Source organism: Giraffa tippelskirchi, chromosome 12, assembly GCF_054371585.1.
Source record: "Giraffa tippelskirchi isolate mGirTip1 chromosome 12, T2T-mGirTip1v1.2.pri, whole genome shotgun sequence".
In the NCBI taxonomy this organism is placed as follows: Eukaryota; Metazoa; Chordata; class Mammalia; order Artiodactyla; family Giraffidae; genus Giraffa; species Giraffa tippelskirchi.
This window is the reverse complement of record NC_137286.1, coordinates 51,513,432-51,529,474: the sequence shown is the minus strand read 5'-3', so window position 1 is coordinate 51,529,474 and position 16,043 is coordinate 51,513,432. Positions and strand designations below refer to the sequence as shown.

Below are 16,043 nucleotides of genomic sequence, written 5' to 3'. Positions count from 1 at the left end.
TAGATCTAAGAATAAACACCACTGGGTTTCGAAAGGTTCCCAGTGTCCATACACAATTTTAGAATCTATTAGATCCTTGCTGTGTTAATGTGGTCTCTTGCTGGGAATCCAAATTCCCTTTGTAAACTCCATTAACAACCCACAAGGCAGGTGGGCAGCAGTGAATGTGCTTATGGTAATAATGCCTTGCCCGGAAAGGGAGGCAGTGGGAAATCATATCCATTTGCATCACATGCTTAGAACCTTGGAGAGAAAGGGGGAAAAACATGTTTCCTTGGAGAGAGATTAGGATGAGCTCAGCTCCAAGCCCCCCTGTACCCCTCATACTTGAAATAAGAGGCGATGGTAATTGGTAAAGGCGGTAAGGTTTCTCAAATGCAGCAACTATCCTAAAAACTTTGGGATAAAATATTACCCACAAAAAGTTTGCCAAGTTTATTTATGTCCTCAAGTGACTTTTTTTTTTTATTGAAGTGTAGTTGATTCACAATATGTTAGTTTCAAATGCATAGCACAGTGATTCAGTTATACATATATGTGTATTTTTTCCAAATTCTTTTCCCTTAAAGGTTATTATAAAATATTGGTATAGTTTCCTGTGCTATACAGTAGATCCTTGTTGGTTACCTACTTTATATATAGTAAGTGCATCTATGTTCACTGAGCTTCTCCAATGCACAGTGGTAAAGAATCAGATGAGGGTTTGATCACTGGGTCATGAACATCCCCTGTATCATTGCTGGGAGAACCCCATGGACAGAGGAGCCTGGCAGGCTACAGTCCACAGGGTTGCAAGGAGTCAGACACTGCTGAGCACAAGCAGAGGTATATGTTCATTACAACCTGCTTGATCTCTCCTCTTCCTTTTTTCCTTGGTAACTGTAAATTTGTTGTCTATGTCTGTGATGCTCTGCTTTGTAAATAAGTTCATTTGCATCTTTTTAATTTGGAGAGGGGATTCAGCATTCTCAGATGACTTTTTGGAGACCCCTCATAACTTTTTGCCTATTTGTTTTCCTTTTAATTGCCCCAAAAGAATTTTCCTTAGTAAGAACACGTGGAAAGTTTTGACTTTGAGAGTTCAGATTCCATTAATGATCCAAGTGCATTTTTAAAATGTTTTTGTTTTTAGAGCAAAAAAGGAAAAGTTTTTATTTCTCCTATCTGTGCATCAAACTGGCACAGAAAATTTGCTGAATATCATCCAAAACACCCAGGGTTAGGCTGAAAGAAGGGATGGAAAATTTCAGCCTCCAAAAATTTATTTTTGGGGGGTTGGAGGAGAAGGAGCAGGAGGATGAGGGCCGAGAGGGTGTCTCCAGTACCACTGAGAACACATTCTGACTTTTCACCCACAGTTGCCTGAGTGATGCTCCAAATGCTTCCTGTTATAAGTATAGTGTCTCCCCAGGGAACAGAGCAAGTTGAGGGCTGAGCAGAGAACAACATTCCAGTCCCCAAATGCCATCCGTCACACCGTACAACCTATCACCTCGACTATCTTGGTTTATCTCATCCCCAGTCTCCGGTCATCAGGGTCTGCTCAACATAAGGACTTTCAGGGGTTTTAACCTTTCTGGGGTCAAAAACCTCTTAGAGAATCCAGTGAAAGGTTCCATGCCAAGAGCGTGTACATGTATCTCCATACCACCTTAAAAGGTTGTGGACAACTCCCTCTAAAGCACATCCAACAACGTTTAGCTTCAAATAGCCCAGTTAAGCAGCACTCAATATCTCTTGACATTCTCCAGGCAAACTCACCAAGCGCAATTCTCAAGACTACATGTAAGTTTCTATCAGTGTCCAAAACAGATCACCAAAAAGGACCTCTGGTACAGCACAAGGAACTCTGCTCAATACTCTATAATACCCTACAGAAGAAAAGCATTTGAAAAGAGAACAGATACATGTAAATGTACAACTGAATCTGTCTGCTGTACACCTGAAACACATTAGTTTTTGTTTTTATTGGGGTATAGTTGCTTTACAATGTTGTGTTAGGTTCTGCCGTACAAAGAAGTGAATTGGCTATATGTACACATAAATTCCCTCCCTCTTGGACCTTCCTCCCACACCCTCCTACCCCTCTAGGTCACCACAGAGCACCAAGCTGAGCTCCCTATAACACAACACAGTTAATCAACTGTACTCCAATATAGAATAAAATTTTTTTTAATTAAAAAGCAATTAAAAGTTCTTATGAGTGTCCTTCAGCCACCGAATGCTTTAGAATATTCAGATTTTATCTGCCACGTGGGCAAAAACAAGCATGTGCCTACACATACACCACACACACACACACGGCTTGGCAAAAATAAGTGGCAAAGCTGAACTGGGACTGGAACATATTCATTTAGTTTATTCATTCCTGACACTACGAAGTCATTGGAGGAAGTAAGGGTAGCTTTGGCGAGCACAGTCGTGCGAAGCAGCCAGGGTTGGATATGTTTTTTCCATCCAATAAATAGCACCACTGAATCAGTTTCATGGGCTCAACACTCTCCTGCCCACATAAGCAATTTGCTATTAAATACTTATTGTTCCCGCACAAAGCCTGCCACCAGGTTATTTTTAAATACTTTTACTTGTTTTTGTTTTTTTCAGAGGAGGGGGGAGTGGGTAGGGAGAAAGTGGAAGGGGCATACTTGTGGCCTCAGGGTCCCGATCCTGCCTCTTATCTTAAATGTCTATGAAATAAAGAAAAGGAGAACTAAACCAGAACCTTCAACCTGATCCTTTGATTGGATGTACAGGGTCATGCGTTCATTAGTTCTTTAGAGCAAGGACATTATGAACAGCCAGTGTTTTGATCACCAGACGGCTGTCTTGCATGAGGACTGAAACACCCAACCCTGTGGGAAGGTGCTTAGTCAGATCTCAAGAGGACTTCAATCCAGCCCAACTCTGACGTGACATGACCAGCATTTAAGCTGCATTAGGCAGGATCCTCTGGAGGAACAGATGGCAGCCCACCCCAGTATTCTTGCCTGGAGAATCCCATGGACAGAGGAGCCTGGTGGGTCCCAGTCCACAGGGTCACAGAGAGTCCAACACAGCTAAAGTGACTGAGCACGGGCAAGGTCCTGGGGCTTCCCTGGCAGCTCAGCAGTAAAGACCCCGCCTGCAACACAGGGGACCTGGGTTCAATCCCTGGGTCGGGAAGATCCCCTGGAGGAGGGCACAGCAACCCACTCCTGTATTCTTGCCTAGAAAATCCCATAGACAGAGAAGCCTGGCTGCCTGCAGTCCACAGGTTGGCAGAGAGTTGGACACAACTGAAGTGAGTAAGCAGCAGCTTAGGCGGGATCCTAGTCCACAATATTTGAGTGCAAATGCTGGAAGGGATAATATATGTGCTCAAGGGGATTCTAAGGAAAATGCCAGTTGGGCTTCAAGCTTCAGGCATGGCAGGATCCAGGGAGCCCGTGTGCCCTCTCTCATTCCCGCTGGTCTACTTTCCTTTGAGATCAAGTTCATCGCATGTGAAGACAAAGATGGACATTGGACTCTGTGGGCATACAGAGGTATTACAGCTTTCAGTCCTGGAAGAGAAAGTGAAAAATCTCTCTTTACCCCCCACCAAGCCCTCCAGTCCATTTTTCAAACCTCATGGTGGACTCTGGTTGTCTCACTCCTGGGGCCAATCATTGCAGACCAGAGTTTTCTCTGTGTCATGACTGGCCATGCCTAGACCATCTCTACTCACCTCTGGCAGTCCATAAGAACCACCTTGGATCGGGAGATCCAGTTTCCCAGTGAAAACAATGAGATTCTAGACAGACCAAAACAAATATCCACAACACAGCCTCTTCTGCAAAGCATTTTAGCAGTAAAGAATGCTCTAGCAATGAAGGGCTCACATCCCAATGAAGAGGAAGGTCATTAACTTCTAATTCCAAATCTAACAACAGCCAACTCATAACCCTTTACAGAAACCAAACCCTTCATGGTGTCTGCTCTTGCAGAAAGCTTCCTGCAGGTGAAAGGAAAAAAGGAAGTCAAGCCAAGACTGTTCTAAGAAAGGGGAAGTAAAAGGTCAGAAGTAAACTCAAGAAAAGAGGATGCATGTTAGTCAGGAAAATACAACACTTCCAAAACATTCATCGAAGCGTAATACCTGTGTTATAGTCAAGAAGAAAAATAGTAGAAGGGGGTCTGCTGTCGCCCACCAAGCGCAGTAAGAGGCTGGTGGTAAAGAAGTGACGGACAGGAGACTCTGAGGGGCTTACGGAAGGAAAATTCCCTTGTGTGCCTCTTCACTGTCCCCAGGGAGCTTCTCTAGGACAGCTTTGGCCCTCTCTGTTCTTCCTTTCTGTCTATCAGACACTAGGATGCTGTGTTCCCAAACCTCTGAGCATGGGACTTCCCTGGTAGTCCAGGGGTTAACACCCTGAGCTTCCACTGTAACACTCTGAACTTTCACAGGTTCAATCCCTTGTCGGGGAACTGAGATCCAGCATGCTGCATGGCATGGCCAAAAAAAACACATCAATTTGAAAAAAAATAAAATCCCTGAGCAAAGATGCTTTCACATACAGAATCAACATCTACAAGCCTCAACCAGCCCCATATAGGACTGGTTTCCCAATGTGCCCTTCAGGGAGCCTTCAAGAGGACTCTTCTTCCTCTACCTAAAGTCCTTACCAGGTGGCACGAGTGGTAAAGAACCTGCCTGCCAATGCAGGAGACTTGAGATTCGGGTTCAATTCCTGGGTCGGGAAGAACCCCTGGAGGAGGGCATGGCAAGCCCCTCCAGTATCTTTGCCTGGGAAATTCCGTGGACAGAAGAGCCTGGCGGGCCACAGTCCAAGGGTCACAAGAAGTCAGATATGAGTGATCACACATATGTACATGCAGCAGATGTGGGAGGGGTCCTCAAGACAAGGGCACCAACACTCACTGTGGCCCAAAGTCTCTTTTCATGACACCTTACGCCTCCTCACTTACCTTCTGGAAAAAGCCACAGCAAGGCCAAACAGCTGGTTTCCAGCTCCCAGTGAATCTATCTGAACCAACCTGAGTTTCAGCAAATATGGATGAGGCTACAGTCACAGAAGCATCCATCATCTAAATGCGCACCCAACTCATTCCAGGTTTTCTAGACTGACAAAACTGCAGTCATCTAATATGATGCTGACTGTTCATGAGACACAAAAAAGTTTTTCACTGGTAGAAAGTAAGTTTACTTAGAGTATGGTCTTAACAAAGTAAAAATAAACACAAAGAAAAACGGCTGAGGACTTCCCTGGTGGTTGAGCGGTTAACACTCTACCTTCCAATGGAGAGGAACCGAGTTCGAACCCTGGTCAGGGTACTGGATCCCACATGCCTCAACATGCTGACACAGCCAAATAAATAAATATTTAAAGAAGAAAAATGGCTGGAAGAAAATATATCTAAACATTGACAATTTTCTATAGGTGTCTGCTTAAAAATTATTTATGTTTTCTTATTCTATTTTGCTTTTCCCAGTTTTACTAAGACAAGAAAACATTCTTTTAAAAGCTGAACAAATATTAAGAAGCAATATGCTGGAACCCAGAAAGCCATCAACATATCACATTAGGGCAATGGCCATACTCTGGGGTGCCTCTGACTTAATACAAACCAGATCGCCTGCTGCTTGGGGCAGCTGTAGCACTTTCTGTATTTTGAGATGAGCCACAGGAAGGGGTCTGCAGGCAAATAAGAGCCCTGTTGATTTAATTCAGGATGGAGGAGGTTGCTTATCTCAGATCTACTAGATAGATGATATCTGGACTGAAAATCAAGATCCAATCACTCTCATCAAAAGACCTACCCTTGTATTTAAGTAAGTCAATTGCTTTTTCCTGCCTCCTATTTCTACACCTGGAAATGGAGACAATACGACCACAAAGATGAAGAAGGCAGTGGTTACTGACCTCCACCACAGCATGACACCTAATATCCAAGCAAAGCCTCGCTTGGTAGATTCCAAGCTCATTTTATTGATAAGGAAACAGGCTCAGGTTAACTGAAAATGTGTCCAAAATCCTGGTGGGCAGGTCTGTGGAGGAGCCAGGATTTGAATCTCAATACCATCAGAGCCCAAACTCGGAGTCTTGCCCAAGGTCACCCAGGCAGGGAGCACAGCAGTGATCCCATGAATCCTAGGGCATGAATTATGAGCAGCTGAGAATGAATGAGAGACATCCACCAGCCTGGGCAATATGAAAGCGCCAGAGAAGAGCCACACACACGTCTCCTAGCAAGTTGCTAAAACACACTAAAAATGGCATGTGACCAGCCACTGGGGAGAAGGAATGGATGGAACCCAGCCAAAACAAATTGACTGGTTTTACAGTATCATTTATTTACAAAAAAAGAAATTAACAAGGAGAACTTCAACATCAGTGAAGCTGCAAGAATATAACAAGCTGTGCTTGCTCCCACAAGGGAGGGCTTTTTAATTATTTTTTCAGATGAACTGCAATCACAGTGTATTTGATCCATACCCGACCCACACTCTTTGGAGAGTTAAAACACATTTTACCCAATGTCAAGTTAAAATAAAAACTCATCAGAGGCAAAATAACTCTGGACTCCCAGGGCTCGGAAGAGAAATTTAGTTCTCTTTGGTTGCTGCCTGATATTAGTGACCTTTGTGCTAAACAAACACTTGGCAGATGAAATCTGAGAATAACTCTTTGCATCATTAACTGGAACGTGGAGGGCTCCAGCAGGTTTCAACAGAAGTGGAAACAAAGAAAATGTGACACATTCGTGTCTAATAGATGTGCCTCCCGACTGGAGGAACCGCTCCGTGTATTTGGGTACCCTGCAAGGATCCCATTCTCAGGAATGAACAAGCCCTTCACAAAGAATCTATTTCCTCCAGTCGACTCCCACTCTACTTACAGCCTTCTCTCTATCTCTGCGTCTTCCTGTGTATGTTTGTGTGTCAAACACTCACACGACTCAGAACGATCTGGTTTCATCTTGATCCCATTCTGCAATTTTTCCTTTTAGGAAAATTATTTGTGTATTTATTTTTGGCTGCACTGGGTCTTCGTTCCTCTGAGCGGGCTTTCTCTAGCTGTGGTGAGCAGGGGCTACTCTAACGGTGCACGGGCTTCTCATTGCAGTGGCTGCTCTTGTGGCGGAGCATGGGCTCTAGGCATGCATGCTTCCACACTTGGCAGCACTCAGTAATTTCGGCTCTCGGGCTTAGATGCTCTGAGGCATGTGGAATCTTCCCAGACCAGGGATCAAGTCCCTGTCCCCTGCATTGGCAGGTGGATTCTTATCCACTGGACCACCAGGGAAGTCCCCATTCTGCATTTTTAAAACATGATCATGCACATGTAATAAAATCCCACAGAACCATACACAGACACACATAGAAACACACAAATCACTGTACATAATACTGAAAACCTGAATAAACCCCATGAATTATACTCATGTTCATGCCCCCATTTTGATACTGTACTACAGTGATGTGAGATGTTATCATGGGGAGAAACTGGATGGGCGTACAGAGAACTTTCATGCATTTGCAACAACATGTGATTCTATAATTGTTGCAAAATAAAAAGTTAAAAAAACCCCTACATTCTCAAATAATTCCTTGATTACTGGGAAACAAACAAACAAACATGACAATGAAGTTCTTTATCGAAAAGGTAGGACAAAAGGGGTAGAGGTCTTGGTTTGGTTCTGGTCCCCTTGGTACCTGTTATGAGTTGAATCATGTCCCCCTCCCCATTCATATGTTGAAGCCTTAACCCCCAGTTACGCAGCATGTGACTCATTTGGAAATAGGGCCTTAAAGAGGGAGCTGAGGTTACATGAGATCATATAGGTGGATCCTACTTCAATCTGACTGATGATCTTGGAGGGGGAGGAAATTAGGACACACACAGAGATACCAGACACGGGAGCACACAGGAGGAGAAGCCACCGTCTGCAAGCCACGGGAAGTGGCCTCCGAGGGAGCCGGCACTGACACCATGGTCTTGGACTTTCTGCCTCCGTAACTATGAGAAAATAAATCTTCCACTGTTTATGCCAGGGGTCCCCAACCTCCAGGATCTAGTGCCTGATGATCTGAGGTGGAACTAATGCAATCATAATATTTCTATTAAAATTATTTCTATTTCTTATTTATCATTATATTTATATTACTTAACTTACTTATATATTTGTATTTATTATCATTATATCTATATATTATTCTATCCTAAAGGAAATCAGTCCTGAATATTCATTGGAAGGACTGATGCTGAAGCTGAAACTCCAATACTTTGGCCACCTGATGCAAAGAACTGACTCATTTGAAAAGACCCTGATGCTGGGAAAGATTGAAGGTGGGAGGAGAAGGGGACTACAGAGGATGAGATGGTTGGATGGCATCACCCGGGAACTACAGAGGATGAGATGGTTGGATGGCATCACCGACTCGATGGACATGGGTTTGGGTAGACTCCGGGAGTTGGTGATGGACAGGGAGGCCTGGCGTGCTGCGATTCATGGGGTCGCAAAGAGTTGGACATGACTGACTGACTGAACTGAACTGATGATTCTATTACCATTTCTATTATTAAAGTGCACAATCAATGTAAGGCACTTTAATCATCTTGAAACCACCCTCCCCCAACTGGGTTGGCAGAAAAATTGTCTTCCACAAAACCAGTCCCTGCTGCTACAAAAAGGTTGGGGACCACTGGTTTAAGCCACTCAGTCTGTGGTGTTACATTACACAGTCCTAGCAAAGCAATACAGCACCCAAATCCTGTGTGCCTCATTCACCTGGTCCTGCCCCCAAGTAACAAGCCCTCCAGCCTTGGCATCATCCCTCATAAAGAGGGAAACAGCGGCTGAACGTAGCAGGAAACTGAATCAAACCAAACATGGAAGAGAGATCGCCACTTCCCAAAGTGGACCCAAAGGGCAGACCAGAGCCAGCGCACGGAACATTGTAAGGAGACAGATTTCCAACACGACCTAAGGGCAATTTCCCAACGGCGATTGTGGTTCTGATGGAATGAACAGCCAAGTGAGAGTATGTTGTCCACAGTTCTGGAGAGAGGTGAGGGGAACACAGAATCCACCAGCTCTTATCTGCACCCACTGATACTCAAAGCACCGTGAAACAGGGCACAGGTCCTTCCAGACCCCGGACATGCACTGTTAGCCAGGACTCCCTTCTCTCTCCTCCCCCTCCTTCCAACTCTCCATTCTACTTTCACACTCATTCCCCATTCCAGTTGCATCTCTGCCCTTGGGTTTGAGACACCCAGCTCTCTTCTCACCTTCCTGGCACCTCTGATTTTTCCCTAAGAGAGGCTTCAGGCTGTCTTGAGGAATGCCCTCACATGCTCCCAACTCCCTGGAGCACCCCCCAGCCCTCTGTCCCCTGCCCCACCCACCTCAGCCCTGTCCCAGATGTAACAAAACAAATGTCACTCTCAGATCCTGTGCTCAGCCCCATTCATTTTCTTAGGCAAATTGCTTAACCTTTCAGAATCACAGTTAACTTGTCTGCTTTGTTTTATTTGAGCAAATAAAATATTTGTTTGTTTGAGCAAAATTAAAAAAAACAAACTAATCCATGTCCAACGATAGAGGGAATTTTATACTACAGTATAGATCCACAAAGGAATATGATGTATGCAGAAAGAACATCATTGAAGAATATTTAATGACACAGGGAAATGTTCATGAAATATTAAGAGAGAAATACAGTAGCAAAATATGTTCATGATAAACACCTTTTTTAGAAAAGCATAGAATGTGTAGAAAAGCATAACAATGCAAAAAAGGAGGATTTTATATAAACAGAGCTAAGAGTAATTATTCTTAGACGATTCTTTTTCTATACTTTAACGGTGAAAATGTAATACCTTTCAACTAGAAATAAAGTTATTTAAAAAAAAAAAACCTTACCATTCTCCTTTGGAGCCTTTTCCTTCCCAAAGGGAAAAAAAAAACAAGGCACCAACCAACTGACATAGCAACCTAATGAAAGGACACGGTGAGTCCATTACATTAGCCTACTTACTCTTGCCTACAATACAACAGGCTGTGCTCTGAACTTGGAGAAACAGAGTAGCTAAGAAAGCTGAGCTCATGGAAGGTCAGAACATGGGTGGGTAGCAGGAGCAGCTCCCAAAGGTCGGCCAGTGGACCCCACTCACGCCCCCACATCAAACGGTGCCCCCTGCCACTCTGCTCCATCAGGCCCTCTGGGAAGAGAGAGCCACGTGCCACCCCTGGTCACCCTCCGGCTGGGCTCCACACTGTGTGGTCCTGAGAAGTCTGCCAGCAGGGCTGTGTCCCTATTCATCGGGTTTTGTCCCCTGGTAATGAGCTCCCCTGGCTCCCTCCCCAGGCCGGGCAGGAGCGGCCGCAGAATGGTGCCAGCCCTAGAAGCCCCTTGTGAATGACCATCAAGGAATCCGGGAGTTTGGCATTAATTCAGCCACAAGAGGCTGGAGCAAACAGTCACTTGGGTGGAAAATATCAGCTTGATTTGAGATGGAACGCTTCCCTTTCCCCTTGGCCGTAGGGGATCTAGGTCATGGCCGTGGATGTGTTGACGGCACCCAGCTGGTGACTCACGATACAGGTAACCCATCATAAGTCACCCATGCAGAAGCATACTGATGCAGAAACATAAGATTTTACATAACCAAAAAGCTAAGAGGAATTATTCAAGGGGTAGGACTTGTCACCAACGGCCTGTGGCTGGATCGACGCTGACACCCCTGGGGAAGGAGCAGCTGCGAACCACCTGTGCTTCACACGTGCAAGGTTTAAAACCTTTTCAATCCCTAGTTCACACTGACATGTCAGGCCGGTGATCAGATGGCTGGCTATGGGCCTCTCTCTCTTAACCAGGTCTGCAGGGGCAGAACCAAGGGGCACACATGCTACTCCACCCCGATGGGTGATGGGCATTCATTGACACCTACCTCCCAGGGCCAGTCCCTTCAGACTGTCCTCCTGCAGGGAGTTAAGACGCCACATAATTCATACCTATCCCATTCAGTCAGCTCCCCTAAACACTTCCCAAAACCAAATTAAACGGCTTCAGAAACTAGCTCCCTCTTACAGGGGATAAACACCAAAACAGTCCCATGGTCCCAAACATTTTTTATGACTTGTACAATAAACGATCGGATCAGTTATGCTCTGCATATGCACGGTCTTCTTAAATTGTTCCTGGAGAATTCCAACCATGCACGGAACAAAAGGCCACCTACAGAGGCCAATCTGTGCAGAAGCTTTTCTTTGTTGCTTAAAACACAGACCCAAGAAACCAGCTCAGAAGCACTCAGGAAGGCCTGCTCACAGCCCTGGACTGTCATGTCTTGGAATCTGGCCAGACGCCACCAAGCTGCCCACGCACCACACAGACACACTCTCAACTCCAGGAATGCTAAACCGTCAGAGAGGAAAAGGAGGCCCAGCTAGAAATTTGGTTGAGATGCTCCTCCTACTAGAGAGTCACTGTAAATTCCAGAGAAAAAGTCTCAGAATGAGAGAAGGGCTGTGCCTGCTATGGTCAGCCTTAAAGCCCAAGCTTCCACCTCTCACAAAACCGAAATGAGTCTACATCCTAAGCGTGATCTATGAACCAGGCCCCATCAGTGCTGGAATATGCCTGACTCATCAAGGCGGACTTCCACAAGAGGAAGCTGAACCTGCAGCTCCAGGCATGGGCTCCAAGCAGAGGTGATCCACCTTGCCTGTGGCTTCAGGAGAGATGCTGGGAGACATTCTTCTACTTGATTTCATCGTGAGACACAAGAGCTCAGCGTTTCGCTCCCCATTTCCTTCCCTGGGCTCTGACTTATCTACTTGCTGTTACTGCTACAAAAACCCCTCTATCCTGGGGTACCAGAGTGATATCAGTCAAGTCAGAGGCCAGTGGCCCGGCTTGACCTGGGGAGACTGTTTCGGCTACAGGCTGTGGCCCATTCCCTGGCCTGCAGCAGACTCATGTTGGAGGGGTTTTCACTGAAGCCTTAACAGCATCAAAATGTAAATGATTTCCTTTGACCCCTCTCCGCACTGCGCCCACCTCCAGACACAATTATGGAAACCCCTAACCACAGAGTGGAGGGACTAGCCATCAATCCTTTGTGTTCCCCAGGGAGGCTGTGACAGGCCCACAAGCTCTCCACCCCTTGGATGGGAAGAAGCTTACTCTCCACCTTTCAACCCTAGAGCCTGTTCACAGACGGCCAAGACATACAATGCATATATTCAATAGAGTCATCTACCTCACAGGTAGGACATGAAGTCGCTGAGGAAAATCAGCATTCAGGGGCTAACTGCCTTGAACCCTCCTGTCTCAGACAGCCTGGGCAGGGTATGGGGGAGACTTGGCAGGTAAGAAGCTTTTTGACCAATTCTGTTCAAGTTCTAGTTTAACCTAAACCTCCATATTATAATTAACTTTATGCTCCAAGGCACACTGCTTTTGGGAGGCCCAAAGCTTCTGCAGGTGGAGGTAATTTTTTTTTTTTCCCCCAAAGCTTAAGCACTCAGTGACTGGGGTCATATCATAGAATCTAACAGATTGTGAGAGGCAAAATTAAACTCAGTAAACAAGAAAACGGAGATGCTCGGCAGGCCGGCCCTTGCCCTACAAATGACCAAGCAATAGTACGCGGAAGCAGTGACTGAGAAGCCCGTTTGCTGTAAGCGTAATTCAACCCCTGGATGTTTCTTAACCCCAACACTGGCAGATGGTTTCCATCCTTCCAGTATAAAATAACAGAAGTCAGTGTAGCACAAAACAATCTTTTTCAAAAGTTCACATGTACCTTATTTCTTCCCAAATATCCGGTTCTAGTAAATAACCCCATTACAGGGGGGAAAAAAAACCACATACACACACAGTTACCAACTTTGAATAATACCAAATGCTGGGCATATGCAATCACTTTTATCTTTGAGTTTCACTAAGACAACAACCAGGAGGTCATTTTGATGATTAAAAACAGGGATTTCCAATGTGTAGACCCGCAAGGATTCCTTGGTGGCAAATACCAGGCCGCCCAAAGTCCAGACACACACACACAAAGGCAGATAAATAAATAAATAAATAAATAAATAAATATATATATATAAATGAAACTCCCCTCAATCTCCTCCTCCCCCTTCCCAGGCTTGTTGATGCTTTTGCACAGCAGAGGTCAAATTCTGCTGCACATTGGAGTCACCTGGGGAGCTCTTTAAAAAATTACAAGTCCAGGCTGCACCCCAACGACCCCCAGAATTTTCTGGAGTGTGCAATTCAGGCATCAGTATTTTCCTCAAACACCCCCAGTCTGAGAATGAGAGCTCCTGACGAAACTTAAAGTTTTGGGGCCCAAATTTCCTTCCTCTGTTCACAAGCCCTTGTTCCCTACACAGGCAATTAGCCACAAAGGGAACCGCGGCCCCCCTGGCGCTGGCGCAACTCCTACCTATGTAGAGCGAGGAGTCCTTCCTCCGCACGTGGTCGTCGATGTAGGAGACACCCAGGGGCTGCACAGGGGTAGCACCGATGCCCAGGAGCACTTGGGCCCCAATGAGCAGCAAGTACATCATGTTGGTGGCGGTCCGGCTGCGGCAGATGAGGTCCGGGTCGGGGCCCTGGTCCCCGCTCGAGCCGTTGGCGGCGCAGACGTCGCGGCCCTCGGCGCCCCAGCGGATCTCACCCGCTTCGTACTTGTACTGGTGGGTCAGGAACTCGGGCAGCGCCGACAGCAGCGCCCCCAGCGCCATGACGATGCCGCCGCAGCCAATGAGGCGCGGCCGGTGCCCGCGCGCCCCAAAGTAGCTCACGAAGAGGATGAGCGCCAGGTTCCCGATCTCGAAGCTGCTGGCGATCACGCCCACGTCGGCACTCTGCAGGTTGAACCTCCGCTCCAGGGTGGTGAGGACGCTCACCTGTGGGGAGAACGCAGTCTCAAGGCCAGTGCTGATGGAAACCCCCCGGGAGGCCCCCTTCCCGCCGCGCAGCGCACCTGAGCATCCTAAACCCTCCCACCTAGCCTGTTGGTTTGTCTTGTTTTGACCACCTGTGTCACGTGCTTTACACCTTGAGTCCAAAAACCGTTTACTTGGTATGCTAACCGTTCATTCCTGGGGGCTCAGCCGGTAAAGAATCTGCCTGCAATGCAGGAGACCTGGGTTCGATCCCTGGGTCAGGAAGTTCCTGGTGGGAGGAAACAGCTACCCACTCCAGTACTCTTGCCTGGAGAATTCCATGGACAGAGGAGCCTGGCAGGCTTCAGTCCGGGGCGGGGCGGGGGGGGTCGCAAAGAGTTGGTTAGGACTGAGCGACTAACATTAACATTAATTAAATGGTTAAAGAATTAACTTTCCCACGGGCAAAGAAGTTTTCCTTGGCCTCTGTTTCCATCCTGCAAGATTCTGCCTCTCTGCATAAGAACCACCTCCCCCCACCCCACAGCCGCCCCCGTTTAGGGCTCATGAAAGTACAAGTCGCTCAGTCGTGTCGGACTCTCTGTGACCCCATTAACTACACAGTCCATGGAATTCTCCTGGTCAGAATACTGGAGTGGGTAGACTTTCCCCTCTCCAGGAGTCCGGTGAAAGTCTTGAAAAGCACAGCTTTCACAAGCTCTCTCCCAACTACATCTTATCTCTCAAGTCCATGATGGAGGTATAGGATCTGTGGGCTTTGTACCAGGAGGTAATTAGCAAGGCATATTGAAGGAAATACAATTACAAAGAGACAAAAACCTGGGGTAGGCAAAATGGACAAGCCAGATTAGCTCAGTAGGATAATCATTAGCTCTTCACTTCCTTCTGGAAATTTCCAAACACTGGACATTTTTCTCAAGGCCATCAGGGTGCACTCCAGCCCTATCGGGTTTCCTTGGATCGAACAGTTTGATGACTTTCCCCACCTTTGCATCCTTGTCTGTCCCTCATTTGTTTAACAAATATCCACTGAATATCTGCTGTTGGCTTCACAATGCTCAGGACACAAAAGACAGAAACAGGAGAAGGATAGGACTCAGTGTTCTGTGGTGACCTAAATGGGAAGGGAATCCAAAAGAGGGGATGTGTGTATCCATGTAACTGATTCACTCCGTACAGCAGAGATTAACACAACACTGTAAAGCAACTACACTCCAGCAAAATAGAAACAAAAGCCACAGGAGGAAGGGATGACACCTGGCCTCAAGATGCCCCGCTAGCAGGAAGGTAGACATGGGTGCTGGGTACATGCTACATTCATGACGCAAAATCATGTAGGAGGGTGAAGAGGAGATGCATTATTTTAGGGTTCCTTGAAGTGGAGAGAAAACGCAAATAGCCTTTGTGTCCTGCTGTGTGCAGTTTCCACACAGGGTATTATCAGCAGTAAAGGAGGAGTCCCTGTCATGGGAGCCCTAGTTACACAGGGAAGAATACTCCAGGCAAAAGCAACTGGGCGAGCAGATGTCGGGTGGCACGACTGCATGATGGGATGGAACATATGGAGTGAAAGGTAGGTTGGTAAACAGACTATAAGGAATCACAGAAGCCACCCTAGAGGAATCAGACAATCCCAGGCAGTGTGGTGAAAAGAATGCAGAGCCTGGAGGGAGGGGCAGCTGGTTGGAATCCACCTAGGATCTCCTTAATTAGCTTCAGGACTTTGATCGAGTTACCTAACCCCTCCAAGCCTTGATTTCTGCGGAACAGGAATAATAATGCCTACCCAGGAGGACGGATGTGAAGATTAGACACAACGTATGAAAAGTCCATTAGCACAGAGTTGCCTTTCCCAACATGTCCGGAGAGCACCCAGAAGCAAAGGGGTGCAGAACCAAAGCTCGGGGGCCACCCGTGACCCTCAATGACCTCGGGCAAAGGCACCCCGTGCTTTCACTGCCCCATCTGTAAAATAGGAATAAGGGTGACACCTCTGAGAGCTGGTGCCAGGAGTAAACACCTCTATGAATAAATGCTAGGTAAGGGCCATCCGCAACCATCGTTACCATTTATCCTTGGGGCTGCCCAGGTGGCACTAATGGTAAAGAACCCACCTGCCAGTGCAGGAAGATGTA

General features: G+C 46.6%; 1 protein-coding gene across 5 annotated transcripts in view; it reads right to left on the bottom strand.

Annotated features, from left to right (window-relative positions):
- Window positions 1–16,043, bottom strand: part of SLCO3A1 (solute carrier organic anion transporter family member 3A1) — a 359,594-nt gene that overhangs the window by 267,968 nt on the left and 75,583 nt on the right. For all 5 annotated transcript variants that reach the window (XM_081551678.1, XM_081551677.1, XM_081551679.1 and 2 more), the window contains one exon: window positions 13,443–13,908. In XM_081551678.1, the coding sequence (XP_081407804.1) occupies window positions 13,443–13,908 (466 nt within the window). The remainder of the gene's footprint in view (window positions 1–13,442; window positions 13,909–16,043) is intronic.